The 18,059-nt window shown below is 44.0% G+C and overlaps 1 protein-coding gene across 1 annotated transcript in view; it reads right to left on the bottom strand.

Moving 5' to 3' along the window:
- Nucleotides 1-3,744: 3,744 nt before the first annotated feature.
- Nucleotides 3,745-18,059, bottom strand: part of CCR10 (C-C motif chemokine receptor 10) — a 48,429-nt gene continuing 34,114 nt past the window's right edge. The window contains exon 2 of the mRNA XM_030221467.1: nt 3,745-4,897. Within this exon, the coding sequence (XP_030077327.1) occupies nt 3,806-4,897 (1,092 nt within the window). The 3' untranslated portion in view covers nt 3,745-3,805. The remainder of the gene's footprint in view (nt 4,898-18,059) is intronic.

The raw sequence follows: 18,059 nt of genomic DNA, 5'->3' as shown, positions 1-18,059 counted from the left end.
AAATACCATTCCAAGTTTGGCACCCCCCTACCCCCCAGGTCTACCTTCTCCCACATCAATTTCCTATGTATTCTCAGTGCTTTACCCCCCCCCCCCCATATAAATTTCATAATCTCCCCCTGGAGCTTATTTATTTCCCTTTTAGGTACTTGTATGGGCAAAGTTTGAAACAGGAACAGTATCCTGGGTAAGATATTCATTCGTATTGAGGCTATTCTCCCCCACCAAGATAGCCATTTTCCCTGCCATCCCGCCATATCCCTACGTACTTGTTGAAACAATGGCTCATAATTTAGTGGATACAGCTGACTCAACTCAGAGGGTATCTGGACCCCTAAATATTTAATGCTTCCCTTGTTTAGTCGAAATGAGAACCCCTGGAGAACTTCCACAAGTCTACCATGTGGGATAGACATCCCCAGCACTTCAGACTTGTCATAATTTATCTTAAAACCTGAGATCCTACCAAATTGATTGAGCTCTTTCACCAAGTTTGGTAAAGTTGTCAGGGGACTCATAACAAAAAACAGAATGTCGTCGGCAAATAATGCCAGCTTATGTTCCCTGCCCACCACTGTGATCCCTTTTATATCACCTACCTCCCTTATCCTCTGTGCCAGTGGTTCAATGGACAGCGCAAATAACAAGGGAGATAGTGGGCAGCCTTGCCTCGTACCTCTCCCTATCTTAAAAGCATTAGAATAACCCCCGTTTACCTCAATCCGCGCCGTGGGTCCTTCATATAACCGTTGCAACCATCCTATCAACCCCTCCCCAAAACCCATATGCCCCAGGACCTCCCATAGATAGGGCCATTCCACCCTATCAAAGGCTTTTTCAGCATCTGTGCTTAACAAAGCCATAGGCCTCCCCTTCTGTTGAGCCTCCCAGATAATATGGAGTGCACGACGTATATTATCAGCCACTTGTCTCCCCACCACAAACCCTGATTGATCTGGGTGGATTAATTTGGGCAGTATCCCTCCTAATCTGGTTGCAAGTACCTTGGATAAAATCTTAACATCCAATTTCTTAATGAAATTGGTCTATAGGACCCACATGCAGACAGATCTTTGCCTGGTTTCAGGATAAGCGATATACCGGCATCATGCATACTAGATGGGAGGGAGCTGCCTTGAAAACAAGTATTACCCACCCTTACCAACAATGGCCCTACCTCCCCAGCAAAGATTTTATAAAACTTTGCAGAGTACCCATCAACTCCTGGGGCCTTCCCCCCTTTAAGCCCTCTTATAACCTGCCTAATTTCCTCCAAGTGGAAAGGAGCCTCCAACTTTTCACAATCCTCATGAGATAACTTGGGCAACCTAAGAGAGCTCAATTCCTTTCTAATTTCATCTCCCTCCACACCAAGATCGCTAGTATATAATGTGCTATAAAATCTCAAAAATCGATCCCTAATATCTCTATCCTTATAGAGCATCTGATCCCCCTGCCCTTTAATTTTCGTAATCAGCAAGTCCCGTTGATGGTGGCGCAAACAATTAGCCAGCATCCTCCCCAACTTATTGCCAAATTCAAAAAACTTGTGCTGAAGACGTTTCCTCAGGAACTCCACCCTCTCAACCTGTATTTGGTCCAAAACCACCCTCCATTTACGTACCTCCAGCAACTCCTCCCCCAATCCCCCCTCTTGATGCCTACGCTCCCAATAAGCTAGTCTCTTCCTGGCCTCTAATTCTTTAGCCTCCCGTTCCCGCTTTTTCCGGGCCCCCCATTTAATTAAGTGTCCCCGCACCACCGTCTTTAAGGCATCCCAAAGTGTTCCCTACGATACCACCCCCATGTCATTCATAGTGCAATAATCCTTAATGACCTTACGTATATCCTCACATACCTTTTTATCGCCCAGAATTCCCTCATTAAGCCTCCAAAATCTCTGTTTATCCTCTTCTCCCAAACCCTTCAAGTCAATCTCTACTGGGGCATGGTCCGTGACTGAAATGGAACCCACATCTGCATCTATGATATGTTCCCATAATGCACGGCTACACCAAATCATATCTATCCTCGTGTAAGAGTTCTGAGAGTGAGAAAAAAAAGTATAGGCCTTCTGAGACGGATGTTTAAGTCGCCAAACCTCCAGTAGATCTAGTTTTGAGGTAAGCGCCCTCAAACTCCGAGCATGAGGCTTATGTGGTGTATTGAGCCCCTTAGAATGATCCAGAGATGTGCTCCACAAATTGAAATCTCTCCCCATAATCATCCCACCTCTTTGGAATTGAAGAAGCTCCTCCCTTATATGCTCAAAAAACTCTCCCTGCCCTGAATTGGGTGCATAGATATTCACAATAGTCACAGATTTCCCATATAGAAGCCCTCTGACCGCTAAACAATGGCCCAAATCATCTCTATAGATTTCATCAGTGACAAATGGAATCCCTTTCCGAATATAAATGACTAGACCTCCCACCTTACCCCCTCTTTTATCAAAATGTGCTATACATTCATTGCCTTTCTCACACTAATTTATACTATTCTCAGGATGACTAGAATTCAAAGGTTCCCAGGTATTTGGTGAACATACATTATAGAGACCTGGAAACCTAGTTGATTTCTGAGTACCAGACTGCAAACCAGTGGTGTAAAAGACACCCAATGTAGAGACTTTGGCTTAATTGCCTTTTCAGTAATAAAGTGTTACCTAATATCAAACCTAAATATGCTGCAATTTAAACCAAGCCAAGGATAAGAGGTCACTTCCCTCTTCACAGCCGTATGTCAAGTTATCACTTGGTCTTCTCTCATTATATTTAACTGTGATGGATTGTTTTACTTCAGGATAATCTCTTTGAAATAACTGTACTCTATATTATTTTGTTGCTTCAGATATGTCCAGCACTAACAAGCATGGCAAATGCAATTGTTTGCTTGGTTGCTATCACTAGTGAAGAAAATGGCCATTTCTGTTTTGTGGATTGTGTCTTATTTCAAAGACTAGAGAAGATTATTTTTCAGTTTTGTTCTTGCATTTTGCAATACCCAAGTCTGCAGCCAGAACAGAAGGCAGTTTTTTTTCAAGCTTGCTGAACTGCTACGGACAGCCTGCCTCACTGACACGGACTACCCAATAATTACTGTGGATTATTTTGGATTCGTATCAAGTAAATAAGACCTTTATTAGAGGAGCTAAATTCTACAATGATTAAGGGATATACAATGGTTAGCACATATACAATGATTAGCTAAACAATCATTACATCCCTGGTCTCTACATCTAAGCAATGGAAACAGTTCTTAGACCAGGAAAAGAAGCAATAATACATACATCACTGGTCCTTACATCATCCAGGCTTGTAACATCAGCTGGGGGAGTCCGGTTCACAGCGAGAGCCAGGAGCTTCTTAGACCAGGAACCAATCCTCTGCGCAGCATGTACGTTGCTCACAGATGAGCTCCCACTCTGCTGTGACAAGCCCTCCCTTTTTATTAGGCTCTGAGCTCATTTTCAGAGCTAGGGAAAGTTACAGAGTGCTTCTAAGGAAAATTACAGAATGCTTCTCTGTTTAGGTAAACAAGCCATACTGTGGGAACGTGGTCACATGCTTTCCCAAGTCCAGGTGGCCAAGCTGGGCCTGGAAAACAAGTGCCATCCTCCCCTTCACATACCAAATTAATTAGAGATGTGCCTTATCTTCTGCATTCCAACTTATTTTCACACAATCAAAGTTTCAATGATTTTTAAACAGAATTACTTCTAATCAACAATACAGACCCCAAGTGCACTGGTCGATCAAGACAGAGATGAAAAACAATCTTTAAAATTCACTTCCATTACACTTGCCTACAGGGTTAAACTACTCGTTTCGCCAGCTGTGGAATAAGAGTGCTGATGGCTGATGCCATATTTCCCAACAAACTTGGTATATTGAGCTTGGGTAATGCATCCACAATTCTTCATTAAGTGGAGAACATCGTTCCGGAACTTGACCCCAATGAAGGCATAGAGCACTGGGTTGAGACAGCAGCGGGTGAAGGCCACACTGCTAGTGACAATGATAGCTACAGCTTTCTGCTTGCTCTCCTTGCAGCTCATCTCCCTGCTCCACAAGAAATCAGTGGCCTCCAGAAACAGGACAAGGCTATAGGGGAATTGGAACACCACAAAGATGACCACCAGTGCAATAATGACCTTCAAAGCTTTGTGCTTCTCAAAGCTACGAGCTCCCAGAAGGGTTTTGATGATGATGGAGTAGCAGAAGACCATCACCAGGAAGGGAATGATGAAGCCGAAGATGGCCTGGGCAAAGTTACTGAATCCTTTGATGCTCTTGGTGACATCCTCAGGGAAGATCATTCTGCACAAGAATACCTCCTCCCTGAGTACTACCTTGCTGAAGATGAGCTGAGGTATAGTCAGCAGTATGGACAGCAGCCAGACAACCATGGAGGTGATTTTACTGTAGTAGACAATCTTCAGCCGAAGTCTGTGGGCTGTTGCCGCTTGGACAATCACAATGTACCGATCAATGCTGATACAAGTCAGAAAAAAGAAGCCGCTGAAGAAGTTGACAGTGTACACACTTTGGACTATCTTGCACATTTCATTGCCAAATATCCAACCATGAATTGAACTTATGGCCATGAAGGGAAGAGTACTCAACAGAAGGAGGTCTGCCAGGGCCAAGTTAAGGAGATAGATATCAGTCATGCATTTTATCTTCCTATAGTAAACATAGGTTACCAGAACAAGACCATTTCCAACAACTCCTAGCAGAAAGACAAGAAAGTAGATGCAGGGCTGATACACTTTGCCAAACTCCTGAACGTCATGCATCTCACACATCTCTGGCATTAAACTGTAATCCACTGAATTTTCATCACCATAAAAGTCGGTAGTTGATTGCAGGAACTCTTCTGTCCAGGAGCTTTGAGTCTAAAGAAAGTGTAACTTTGTTAGCAATACTAGTAATTGCTAGGAATTACATTGTACTTCTCAAATGATAAGAGTTTGTTTCTAGGATAAATCCATGCCCTAGAATAAAGGAAAATAGTAGGCATGCCATCTAACAAACAAACTTGGAAGAAGTACGGGAAGGTCACCATGGGAATAACTTTATAACAGCACCATGGGAATAATTATATAACAGGCCACTCTGTGTGGCAGGTTTGTACATAAGTGTCACCAGATTTCCTTACTAAAATGATTCCTCTAAATGTACATGCATACATATACACCTAATCTTTGGCACGTACAAATTTGCTGGTTCGTTTTGCATGCACACACTTGTAAATTATAAAATATGTGGTGGAAAGCAACCAGGAGCAGCAGAGAAATACCAAAGAACTACAAAAAACCCATCTAGTGCATAGAAGACAATTTATTTGCACTAAAGATTGATTTCTGTTTCTACAGACCAAGTTCCACCCATTCAATTCATTGTTGTTATTTGGGAAATTCATTCCCTTTACTGAATGTGGACATTACACCCCTGCTGCAGGTGTCCACTGAAACGTGGACACGTTGAGTTTCTCCAATAAATTGTCTTCTATGCACTATACTGGTGTTTTGCAGTTCTTTGGTATTTTTCCGCTGCTCCTAGTTGCTTTGCACCAGGTCTTTGGTTTCATTACTTCCCGGTTTCTTTGCCTATTTTTTGGGACCATTAGAAAATATGTGCATATGTCTAAAGCCTGCCCCAATCCCTCCATCCAAGTAGCACAAACTGATGCATGCACAGGATGTATGCACATAAGTTGTGGATAGGCACCAGGCAATTTTAGAAAAGGCCATTTCTGTTCCCCCCCCCCCCCCACACACACACACACAAATTCTATATATGGTGCCTAGATTTGTGTACCAAAATTTGGGTGTGCTCCTGAGATGAGTGTTCAAATGAATTGACCAACGAGCCAATTAACATTAATAATTGGGTGTTGACAACTCTATAAGGGATGGCACATAACTCTAATAGTATGTAAATCAAAAGGGGCATGGTCAAGGGAGGGTCATGGGTATGTCGGAACATTCTGAAAAGTTACATGTGTTGTTACAGTAGACGGCCTCAGTGCACCTGACTTGGGCCCCAGCATTTACAGCAGGTTTCAGCAGGCATAAGTCTGGCACTAAAAGTTTCCAGCACCGAATTTTGAGTGCCATTTATAAAATTTGCCCCCCAAAAGCCATGGGAACCTCTTAAAAAACTTCCCATACACAATTATCTATCAGGGGTTCTCAGCCCAGTGCTTGGTACAAATCAGCCAGTCAGGTTTTCAGGATCACCACAATGAATATTGTGAGAGTGCAGGTGAAAGGGGATCCGGGAAGGCACGAACAAAGGGAGTGCAGGGAGCCGGGGAACCCCAACGGGGCAGATTTCATGTGCACAACACCCACATTCAGAAAGCTGGGCTACCGGAGGTAGAGAGGTTGGCCGGGTTAAGGAAGAAGGGGAGGAACTACCAGCCCCAGAATCCTTCTCTTCCCCACCCGGCTGTGCAAGAGTTAGGGGAGGAGATAGAAGATTGGGAAATGGTCTCTAAGGAAGGTGATGAGTGCCAGCTGGAGAGGTTGGGGGCGGGGGAAGTTGAAGAGGAGGATAAAATGGAGGTTACTGAAGGACTAGAGGAGGAACAGATGGAGATTGGAGCTCTGGCTCAAACCCGAAAAGCTGCCATAAGAGGGTGGCTAGCCGTGCCTTGGAGAGACTGGTGGAAGACCGGAGGAGAGAGGCTGAGGTGCTGGGGGAGATCTCTACTAAAGAGGAAACAGGTGCAGCCCCTGGGAGAGAAAAAGGGCTGGGCACAATTGAAACCCCAGCCTGAACCAGGTGGGAACAAAGCTGTGTAGCTGTGCTGTAAGAAGGTGCAAGAAAGACTGTGTAAACTGTTTCATACTGAAAAGGTCTGGGGCTGCAACCTACCAAGCTACTGTGTTTTCTTTCTGATAATGTACTGTTCCCTAAGAGAAGTAATCTTGGTTAAAGTGAAGTGAAGTTACATGGACTGTTTTGAACCTGAATTGTGCTTTGGGCAGCAAGCCCTAAACAACCTGGAGTTAAGGTGTTGGGTGTTTATGTTGACTGGAAGCAAGAAAATAAAGCTCTCTTACTTATAAACGTTGTGCTTTGAATGTGCCTCTGTGAAAGGAATGGAGGGGGGAAGAAGTCCTGGAAGTTCTCAGGGCCTGGAGCTGAAGCTCAGAGCAGCCAGATTGCTGTGGAGTGAGACAACAGCCGTGTGAAGGAGAAGACAGCTAAGCAGGGTTGAGCCTAGCTGGGTCCTGGAGGGGTGACCCAGCTACAATATGTATGAGGCAAATCTGCTTGCACTGCCTCCATTGTATGCAAATCTATTTCATGCCTATTCACTGTAGAGATCTTGAAAACCCGAGAGGCTGGGTGTGCGCTGAGAATTGGGTCAAGAACCCCTGGTTTAGAGCAGATATTTGGCCGTGGAGAACGATAAATTTTCAAATGTGGATGTATCAGGTCAGGATTTGAAGTTGCATATTCTGACAACAAAGAAGGTCAAACTGACCTCAGCTGGCAACCAGTGTTCCCTCTATAGAGCGACCTGCTGCGTGCTAATTTTTTTTTCGAGTGAATGCTAAAAATAGCCTAGCAACCAAAAAAAGAGAGTATGTGTGTGTGTGGAGTAGGGAGGAGGGATCCATCTGAGCTATCTGTGGATCAGATTTAGTGTTAATCATTTTTAAAAATTCATTTCAAATCATAATTTCAATGCTACTAAATGGAAAAGAGGGATCTAGAGACATTGAAGGTAGCATAGAGGAGCATAATCGAACGGGGGCGCCCATCTCTAAGGGCACCCATCTTTGGGGACAGCCTCGGGAAGGGGCAGAGCCAACCGTATTATCGAACAAGATGGGTGCCCATCTGTCGTTTCGATAATACGGTCCGGGACCGCCCAAATCCCAATATTTAGGCCGACCTTAGAGATGGCCGACATCGGTTTTCGCCTATAAAGGGAACTGAGGACGGCCATTTCAAAAACAACCAAATCCAAGGCATTTGGTCGTGGGAGGAGCCAGCATTCGTAGTGCACTGGTCCCCCTGAAATGCCAGGACACCAACTGGGCACCCTAGGGGGCACTGCAGTGGACATCACAAATTGCTCCCAGCTGCATAGCTCCCTTACTTTGTGTGCTGAGTCCCCCAAAACCCACTACCCACAACTCTACACCACTACCATAACCCTTAGGGATGAAGGGGGGCACCTACATGTGGGTACAGTGGGTTTCGGGTGGGTTTTGGAGGGCTCACATTTACCACCACAAGTGTAACAGGTGGGGGGGGGGATGGGCCTAGGTCCGCCTGTCTGAAGTGCACTACACCCACTAAAAACTGCTCCAGGGACCTGCATACTGCTGTGATGGAGCTGGGTATGACATTTGAGAGGCTGGAAAAAAATGTTTTTTAATTTTTTTTTGGGGGGTGGGAGGGGGTTGGTGACCACTGGGGGAGTAAGGGGAGGTGATCCCTGATTCCCTCCAGTGCTCATCTGGTTAGTTCGAGCACCTTTTCGAGGCTTGGTCGTGAAAAAAAAGGGACCAAGTAAAGTTAGAAAACCCAGATCCTTATTAAATCCTGTTTGTTGGGTGTAAGCTAAGGTCGAAACCCCTTAAAATTTAGGAGATATACAGAAGAAAAGATTCAGAGATAAGCAAAAAAAGTGAATGAGGGAAAAAGAATGAGGCAGAGACAGCCAGGGAGAGCTACACCTCTGCTCCTCCCTGCATTCCTCTCCTTTGCTGTGTCACTTGCTCTCCCCAATCCTTCTGCTCTCCCCCTGCTCTGCTCCTTCACAACCCTCTTTAATGCACCCAGTACCTCTCTCCTCCCCCGCCCCCTCCCATGGGTATGGCCAGCACTTCTCTCCTTTCCCTCCAGCTGCTCCTTCTCCTCTCCCTCCTCCTATGGGTCCAGCCAGCACCTCTCTCCAGCTCCAGCCCCAGCCCCTGCCCTAACCCTACCCCTCCTCCCATAGGTCCAGTCCAGCCCCCCATCTCTCCTTTCCTTTTCATGTATCCAGCCAGCACTTTTATCATCTCCCTTCCTCCTCCCCGCATGTCTCACATACAACTTCCTTCAGCCTGCATTAATTCATAGTTAGAGGCCATCTCCATGACCTTCCTTCTGCTGCATCCCGCTCTCTCTACTGCAACTTCCTGTTTTGACATTAAACAGAAAGTTGCAATAGAGAGGGCGGGATGTGGCAGGAGGAAGGCCACGGAGATAGCCTCTTACTGTAATTGCTGTTGGCTGCAGGATCCTGTATGTGAGAACTGCAGGGAGGAAGATGGGAAGGGAGAAAAGGATTTTTTTTACTGCGGGAACAAAACTTTTTACTGTTCTTGCGGGGTGGTAAAAAGTTTTATTCCTGCATCCACAGTAACCATGACTCTCGGCGTGACAGCGCCCTCCGAAGTGAACGAATATTGACCCTAAGTGAGCAAGACTCCCAATTTGTATGAGTGATCGCTCATGCACTTACCTTAAAGGGCACACTGCTAGCAACTGGACACTGACTAAACCCCCCCCCCCCCCCTCCCTCTATGGAACAAGCTGCCTTTGAAACTAAAGTCGCGTCAAATCATCTAATTTTCAGTAGGGAGCTTAAGACATGGCTTATGCAGATAGGAGTGGATTCATTTTCTGATGAAGGGTCAGATGGCTTGAAATTGATTGAGAAGTAAAAATTTTGGCGTTTATTGTATTCTGGATGGATCATTAAAAAAAAAAAGCTTTTATTAGAATTTTCAAACATACATATCCACAATTGCAAAAAGGCAATATTTAAGTCCCCACATTATGGAGAACACAGGAGTATAAATCATAAACCTCTTCAGGAAATTCTATTAGTAAAATATGCAGTAATAATTCTGGAACAACAACACAGAACACAACCTCTAACTGTAACACATCTTTTCATTTAAGAAATGAACTAAGACATATCTTCTCAAGAAACCCAATTACTATTCCATAAGCACTAATAGTTATCTTGCCAACCACTGTAAAACACAGCATCATACAACCTTGTAAATGTAATTGAATCAATGTAATCTCTAACAACTGTTAAATGTAAGCCACATTGATCCGAAACTCGTTTTTGGATAATTGTGAGATACAAGTATGAATAAATAAAGAAAAAATGAAAGAAAGCAAAGAAAAAAGACAATTTAAGCAGATATACAATTACTCTGCCACTTTTACATCCATACAATTAGACCTTTCTCAACTAACTCCCCACCTAACTGATAATCTCTGTAATAAAACAAGAACTCATTCCACTTCTTTCTCTATCAGAAATCGCTCTAATTGAGATGAATTACAAAAAGAAAAGTATAACTTGAATCAGAAGGTTTTATCAAGCTTTAAAAAAAAAGTTACCCTTATTACAAGCACATGTGGTTTCAACTGAAGAAATTATTATCTAGATAACTGTGGCACGATCCACATCAGGAAACATTTGCAGCTTTCCACCAAAAAAACACATAACCCTTCTTTGTAAAATAAGACCTCAATACCGTTACCTTGTTTTTTTCAGATAAAAAAAGATACTAAGAGGGTGGTTTGCTCTGAGAAATTGTCCTGTGAAGTTTCTAAAATGTTAAATTAAATGATTCTACCGGATCCATAACATCAGGCTCGCTGGGAAAAATGTTTCAGATTCTTAGGAATATAATAACATAAGGAAATCTGGATGGATCAGTTTATTAATTTTTTTTTTTAGAAGGGGCTATGGAGCAGGTTTTTACTTGGAATAAATAAAATGTAGAGAAGAACTGGGATGGGAATTTATGATTACTTGGGGGTTTTTTTGTGTATGTGATTTTAATTGAATTAGATATATTTGGATGTGATCCATTCTAAAAACTAATATTTGGGAAAAATAAAATACAAATACTAAATGACATTAAATTCAGGAGAAAAATTTCCCCTATAAACTTAGGCACTGATATTCACAGGCACTTGTCTGGTTAGAAGGCGACGTTGACCAGTTAAATGCCAGCAAAAAAGGATATTCAGCAACAATACTGCCCCTAAATATGTTCTCTGACTCCCTCAGCACTCTCTGGACTGAGACATTAAATATGTCCTCTGACTCTTTTGGTAATCTCTGGACAGTGCCCCTAAAATATGTCCTATGACTCTGTTGGTAACCTCTGAACAGTGCCCTTAAATAAGTCCTCTGACCTCCTCGGCACTTTCTGGACAGTGTCCTAAATATATTCTCTGACCTCCTTGGCAATTTCTGGCAATGTCCTAAATATATCCTCTGACCCCCCCTCAGCACTATCTGGACAGCGCATGCCCCAAAATATATCCTGTGATCCCCCTTGGCACTATCTGGACAGTGTGTGCCCCGAAATATATCCTGTGATCCCCCTTGGCACTATCTGGACAGTGTGTGCCCCGAAATATATCCTGTGACCCCCCTTGGCACTATCTGGACAGTGTGTGTCTCGAAATATAGCCTGCAATTCCTAAATTTGGCTGCAAAAGCTTTTAAATGCAGGACCCTAATTTGGAAAGTGAGCATTTCTTTTTAAATGAACACCTAGATAACCCGAAACAGAAAACAACGGTAGAGAAGCACCAACATTCAGGCATCTGGAGCATTTTGCAAATAAAACTGAAAAGCTACATTACATTTCACAAAGACATAATCTAGCTCGTTATGTAACTGGGTTGTAAGTCGAAATGAGAGCCTTTGTACTCTTTAGCTGTTCTAGTCTTATTAAATGAGTGTACAGACAGATGAATTGTAGGTAGGTGGAAAAAAAATCTGAAATGAGACAGTTTCTCACTCTAACCACAATAAGGGAAAACTTTTCTGCCCACGTGTGTAAGGACTGCTGCATACACTGAGCAGTTACTAACATTTTATTTATTTATTTTTTATTTGTTACATTTGTATCTGACATTTTCCCACCTATTTGCAGGCTCAATGTGGCTTACATAATACCGAGAAGGCGTGTGCCAGGTCCGGTAAAAGAAACAAATACAAGGTGATATTGTGGACAAGTAAGATACATGTGTTTCAAATACAGAGGGGGTCAAGGAGAGTGAAGGTTATAAAGTGTCCATTACGAGCTTTGTTTTTGCTTTGTTGCAGAGTGTGGGTATTTATGTTGGGTCGGTGGCATATGCATTTTTGAACAAGTAGGTTTTTAGTGATTTCCTGAAGTTTAGATAGTCGTATGTTGTTTTCACAGCTTTTGGCAGTGCGTTCCGTAGTTGTGTGCTTATATAGGAGAAACATTTTGTTTCTCAAGTGTTTCTGTAAACCAGGGGTGGGCAACCACAGTCCTTGAGGGCCACAACAACCCAGTTGGGTTTTCAAGATTTCTAGAATGAATATGCATGAGATCTGTTTGTATACAATGGAAACGGTATATGCAAAATCCATTCATTGCTGAAATGACCATTCATTGCTGAAATCTTGAAAACTTGACTGGGTTGTGGCCCTCAAGGACTGAGGCTGCCCAATCTGCTGTAGACTTGTCTGAAGATCTGTATAGAACAGGGGTTCTCAACCCTGTCCGCGGACCTCACCAAGACAATCTGGTTTTCAGGATGAATATGCATGAGATCATTTGCATCCACTGCCTCCATGCATGCATATCTCTCCCATACATATTCCTTGTGGTTGTCCTGAAAACCTGATTAACCTGGTGAGCAGTGGCGTAGCCAGAAGGTAATTTTTGGGTGGGCCAACAGGTTGGATGGGTGGGCACTAGAGTTGCCAACTTTTTTGAAAGAGAAAAAACAGCAACCTGATGCACCCATGCTCTGTCCCTACCCCACTCCCCATAACTTCAATGAAGGTTGCAGTGCAGGCTTCAGTGGCTGCAGGCCAATTGAGAGCTAAGGGAACTATAATAGACTGCACTATTCAGCCCCATTGAGCCATGGTCCTCCAACACATATATGGTATTGAAGCCAAACACATTCTGCATCCAAAGAACCTCCTGGCCCTCCACCAACAATGGATACAGAGCACAGCAAGGACAATTCTCCATAAAACTCATCATACAAAGAAATTTTGTTTTCTAGTGTAATCTCAATTACAGACATAATATCAATTAACTTTAAAAAAATCTATAAAACAAAAGTCACTCAGAACCTAGAGCAAATCTACCATGCCAACACTAACTTCCAAAAACAAAGATCCTACCTATGAAAAAGAAGTACCTTAAATATTATAGTAGGGCCCTAAAATACAAATACATTTATCAGGAAAGCTGAACAAGCCAAATTACTACAGAATGCTACATAGAAACTTCATGCTAACAGAATACCTCAGTCACACACACAAGACACAAATGCCAAATACAGAATAAGTGACCACAAACTCTAGAAATAGAAATTAAACGGAAACCCCAACAAACTAGACCTTGCATGTAGTACAACACCAGAGAAACAAGAAAGAAAGGCATTTGCACCTGTGCGAAATATAAAGATGGCACATGCCAGGGATGGTGTTAGGGGTTGCAACTAGGGCAATTGTGCTTGGTTCCTTGGCCAGAGAAAGCCTGCATGCTGGAGCTGAAGGTCTAGCCTGGTAATGGACTTTGGGGTCCTATCCTAGATTTCTGTCCTGGACCCCAACCATGTTTAACATCAACTTTGGCAAGATGTACATTCCAAATCCAACATATTATATTCACAACATATTGGTCCCAGTCTCTGGTTTCTGCTTCCTTCTGTCTTCTCTTAACTCACTTGCTGGGGTCTCCTATTTGACATTTCTTCTTTCTCCATGTCCATCATCCATCTCTGTTTTCCTATATTTCCTTGTCCAGTATCTCCCCTGTGTTCATATCCCCTCATCCATCATCATTCTTCTGTGCACCTATGCACCCCATGCCCAGCATATCCCTTCTGTGTTCCTATTCTCCCCCTTGTCTGGTATCTCTCCCCCCACCCCCGTGTCCATATACCCTCCTCTCCAGTATCCAGCATTTTATCTCTATTCCATATCCCCGTTCCCCCCCCCCCCCCCTTGTCAGGCATTACTCCTCTGTGCCCATGTGCCATCCCCATAGAGCATCTCACATTTGTGTCCCTGTCCAAATGCTCCCACCTAATGCCCATAACCTCCCTTCTATATCTGTATACTTCCCTATGTCCCCTTTCTCCCTCCTCCACACCAATGTGTCCCTCTCCTCTCTGATCCCACCCACAACCAGCTTCTCTTCCTCTCTTTTCTTCCCCTTATGCATCTGGCTCTTTCTCCTGCACCTCTCCCCTTCCTTCCAACCTCCCCTCTGCAAATCCAAAACCTCTCCCCTTCCTTCCAACCTCCCCTCTGCAAATCCAAAACCTCTCCCCTTCCCTCCAACCTCCCCTCTGCAAATCCAAAACTTCTCCCCTTCCCTCCAACCTCCCCTCTGCAAATCCAAAACCTCTCTCACTTCCCTCCAACCCTCTGCCCCTGGCAAGTCCAGCACCCCACTGACTTCCTCCTCACCCTCTCCCACCCCTGCTGCAGCGCTTCATTTAATGCTGTCGGCACTGCTGTTGCACAGTCTCCCACCCCTGCAGCATATACTTTGCTATGGCGCTGCCTGACGTCAATGCTACAGATACGGCACCGACGTCCGACGTCCTGCTTCGGGGCCTTCCGCGTCCCGCCTCCGTAAACAGGAAGTTACATCAGCGTGGCAGAGGAAAGGCCCTGGAGCAAGACGTCGGTGCTGCATCTGTAGCGTTGCTGTCAGGCAGCGCCATAGCGAAGTGTAAGCGCCGCCGCAGGGGTGGGAGACTGTGCAACAGCAGTGCCTACAGCATTAAATGAAGCACTGCAGCGGCAGGGGTGGGAGAGAGTAAGGATCTACTTCTGGGTGGGCGGGTGGGCCTGAGGCTAAACTGGGTGGGCCTGGGCCCATTCAGGCCCACCCGTAGCCACGCCCCTGCTGGTGAGTCCTGAAGACTGGGTGAAAACCTTGGTATAGCACAAAAAAAAGAGTTGGATTTGATAACCTGTGTCAGCTGATTGCAAATACAGGAAAATGGATTATTTTGTTAATATTGTAAAATGTTGTTTTAATAAGATAGATGTGAATCGCTTGTTTACTCTTTCCAAAAATACTAGGACTAGGGGACCCGCAATGAAGCTACAAAGTAGTAAATTTAAAGCAAATCAGAGAAAATATTTCTTCACTCAGCATGTAATTAAACTCTGAAATTCGTTGCCAGAGAATGTGGTAAAAGCAGTTAGCTTAGCAGGGTTTAAAAAAAGGTTTGGCTAGCTTCCTAAAGGAAAAGTCCATAGACCATTATTAAAATGGACGGGGGAAAATCCACTGCTTATTTCTAGGATAAGCAGTATAAAATGTATTGTACTGTTTTGGGATCTTGCCAGGTACTTGTAACCTGGCTTGGCCACTGTTGGAAACAGGATACTGGGCTTGATGGACCTTTGGTCTGTCCCAGTATGGCTACATTTATGTACTTAAGATGAGGCTTGGGCTGTGATGAAAGCACTGGGTAGTGACTTGGGAGAATTCTTTGGTCACAGATTTTAAGATTCAACCTCCCCATTCCTTTGCTGATACTCTGTGCAAACTTGGAGCAAGCCTGTGTTTCCAGGCCCAGGTAAAGCTAGAGGTGTGTGTGTGTGGGGAATTTTCTTTCACTTTTGTTACTTTGTATATGTTTTGCCCAAGTGATAGTAATACTACTACTCATTTCTATAGCGCTACTAGATGTATGCAGTGCTGCACACATTATATACATGTACTTTCTCTGTCCCTAGGGAGCTCACAATCTAAGATTTTGTACCCGGGGCAAAGTGACTTGCCCAAGGTCACAAGGAGCTGCAGTGGGAATTGAACCCAGGTTGCCAAGATCAAAGCCCACTGCACTAACCATTAAGCTTTTAGGTAGGGCCCATCCTCTTGTCCATCCATCCAACTGTATGGATAGATTTGTTTTTGCTTGTGTCTATTAAAGGAACTCCTATTGTAGGGTCACAAGTAGGACCTACCAGCGGGGACACCATTCCCAGGTAGCACTAGAAGACAGGGAGACCCAGCAAACAGGAGCAGGCTGTGAGGAACCCCAGCCCTCACCAGCAGAGGAATCCACAGAGGCTGTGCAGTAGCAAAGAGGAGGGTCGACTGCCAATGGGAACCCCAATCCCCACTGGAAGAGGAAGAAATGAAGGCTGCAGATGCAGGAATAAAAAGAGCAGGCCAGTGGAGGCCCCATTCCACACCAGTGGAGAAAAGGGGCAATGGTGTGGAAGCAATGGAAATCAGCACCAGCTGCTGGCAGGGACCCCAAGCCCTGCCAGCAAAGGAAGGGAGAAAGGCTACCACCATGCTGGCGGGAAGCCTTATTCACTAGTGTTAGAGGAATCCATCAAGGACACCTCTGTGGTGAAGCCTGGTGCAGCTACCCAGTTGGGAGCACATCCCCTGCTGGCAGAATTATTGAGGAGGGTCTCAGTAAATACTCCCCTCCCCAGCACACCCACCCTCACACAAACTCCCAACCTACCCTCAGCAAAAATAACAAACAGGCTGCTGGCATCTTATAGACTAATTGATTTATTGAGGCGTAAATTTTCAAAACAAGTATTTCATTTTTGTCTTAATTAAGACAATGTTTTTTTTCTCAACAAACTGAAATACAAAATTAGGAAGATGCCAAACTCCCATAATCAGTCTGCAGTCTTCGTGCCAGGTATCATGAGAACAAGTTGGCATTTGTGATAGATGAAAAGGGAGAGTCATTTAGAAACCGGCATGAGTCAGATTGTTACAGAATTTGAATAGTGTGAAAACACAGATTTTACAAATGTCTAGGATCAATGCCAATTAATGAGCTGCTTGTAACTGGAGAATCATGGATTAGAGATATTTTAGGAGACCTAAAGAAGCTGCCAGAAGCAGGTGAGTGAAAAAGTATATTTCTGTTTCTGATTATCTGATGATCTTATGGGGTCAAACAGAAAATACAATGGCAAAAGTCAGAAGGATGCTTCAGTGCATAGGGATAGGAATGGAGTAAAAAAAAAGAAGCAAATCACCCAACACAACTGCGTTTCATCCTCCTAAAGGGCTGTGTCAGGGGCTTGATATACCAACCCAATGGTGCAACGATTTCACCTACTGGACTTAAAACAGCTTCTCTCTTTGTGGTGAATTGTTTAGACTGCACCACTGGGCTGGTATATCAAGCCCCTGACACAGCCCTTTAGGAGGGTGAAATGCAGCTGTGTCAGGCTCATGACTGTTCATATATTTAAAGATTTTGTGGTGAATAAATTCAACTTCTTATGAAACATTTTTGGTGATTTGCTTCTTTTTTTAACTCTGTGCTGGATTTTGTGAGTCGCCTGCCTATTTGTTTTCATAGGGATAGGAATGTCCGGCAGGAAAAAGAAGATGATGAAGTCTCAGTATAAGACTCTGGTCAGACCTCATCTGAAGTATCGTGTACAATTCTGGAGAGCACACCTTCAAGAAGATATAAACAGGATGGATTCGGTACAGAGGGTGGCTACTGAAATGCTTAGTGGTCTCCATCATAAAGCATATGGGGGCAGGATTAAAGATCTCGATTTATATACTTTGGAAGAAAGGGAGGAGAGAAGAGATATGATAGAGACATTTAACTATCTCTAAAGCATAAATGAACAGGAGGTGGGTCTCCTTCAATTGAAAGGAAGCTCTGGAACAAATGGGGTACATGTGAAAGGGGATAGACTCAGGAGTAATAAAAGGAAATATTTTTGTACAGAAAGAGTGGTGGAGACAGCATGTGCGATCAGAAGGCCGGAATTTAATATAAGAACGTAAGAGGTGGGTTAGATCAAGTGTTCATCTAACCCAGTGTTTTGTTTCTAATAGTGACCAACACAAGCACCTGGCAGGGTCCCAAAAAGTGACGAGACTCCATGCTGCTTAACCCCGAGAATGAGCAGTGGCTTTCCCCAGGTCTACCTTAATAACAGCTTATGGACTTTTCCTCCAGGAATTTGTCCAAACCTTTTTAAACCCAGCTACATCAACTGCTTTTACCACTTGCTCCAGCAAAGAGTTCCAGAGCTTAGCTATATCT

This window comes from Microcaecilia unicolor, chromosome 12 (genome assembly GCF_901765095.1).
Source record: "Microcaecilia unicolor chromosome 12, aMicUni1.1, whole genome shotgun sequence".
Classification (NCBI taxonomy): domain Eukaryota; kingdom Metazoa; phylum Chordata; class Amphibia; order Gymnophiona; family Siphonopidae; genus Microcaecilia; species Microcaecilia unicolor.
This window is presented reverse-complemented; position numbering and strand designations above follow the sequence as displayed.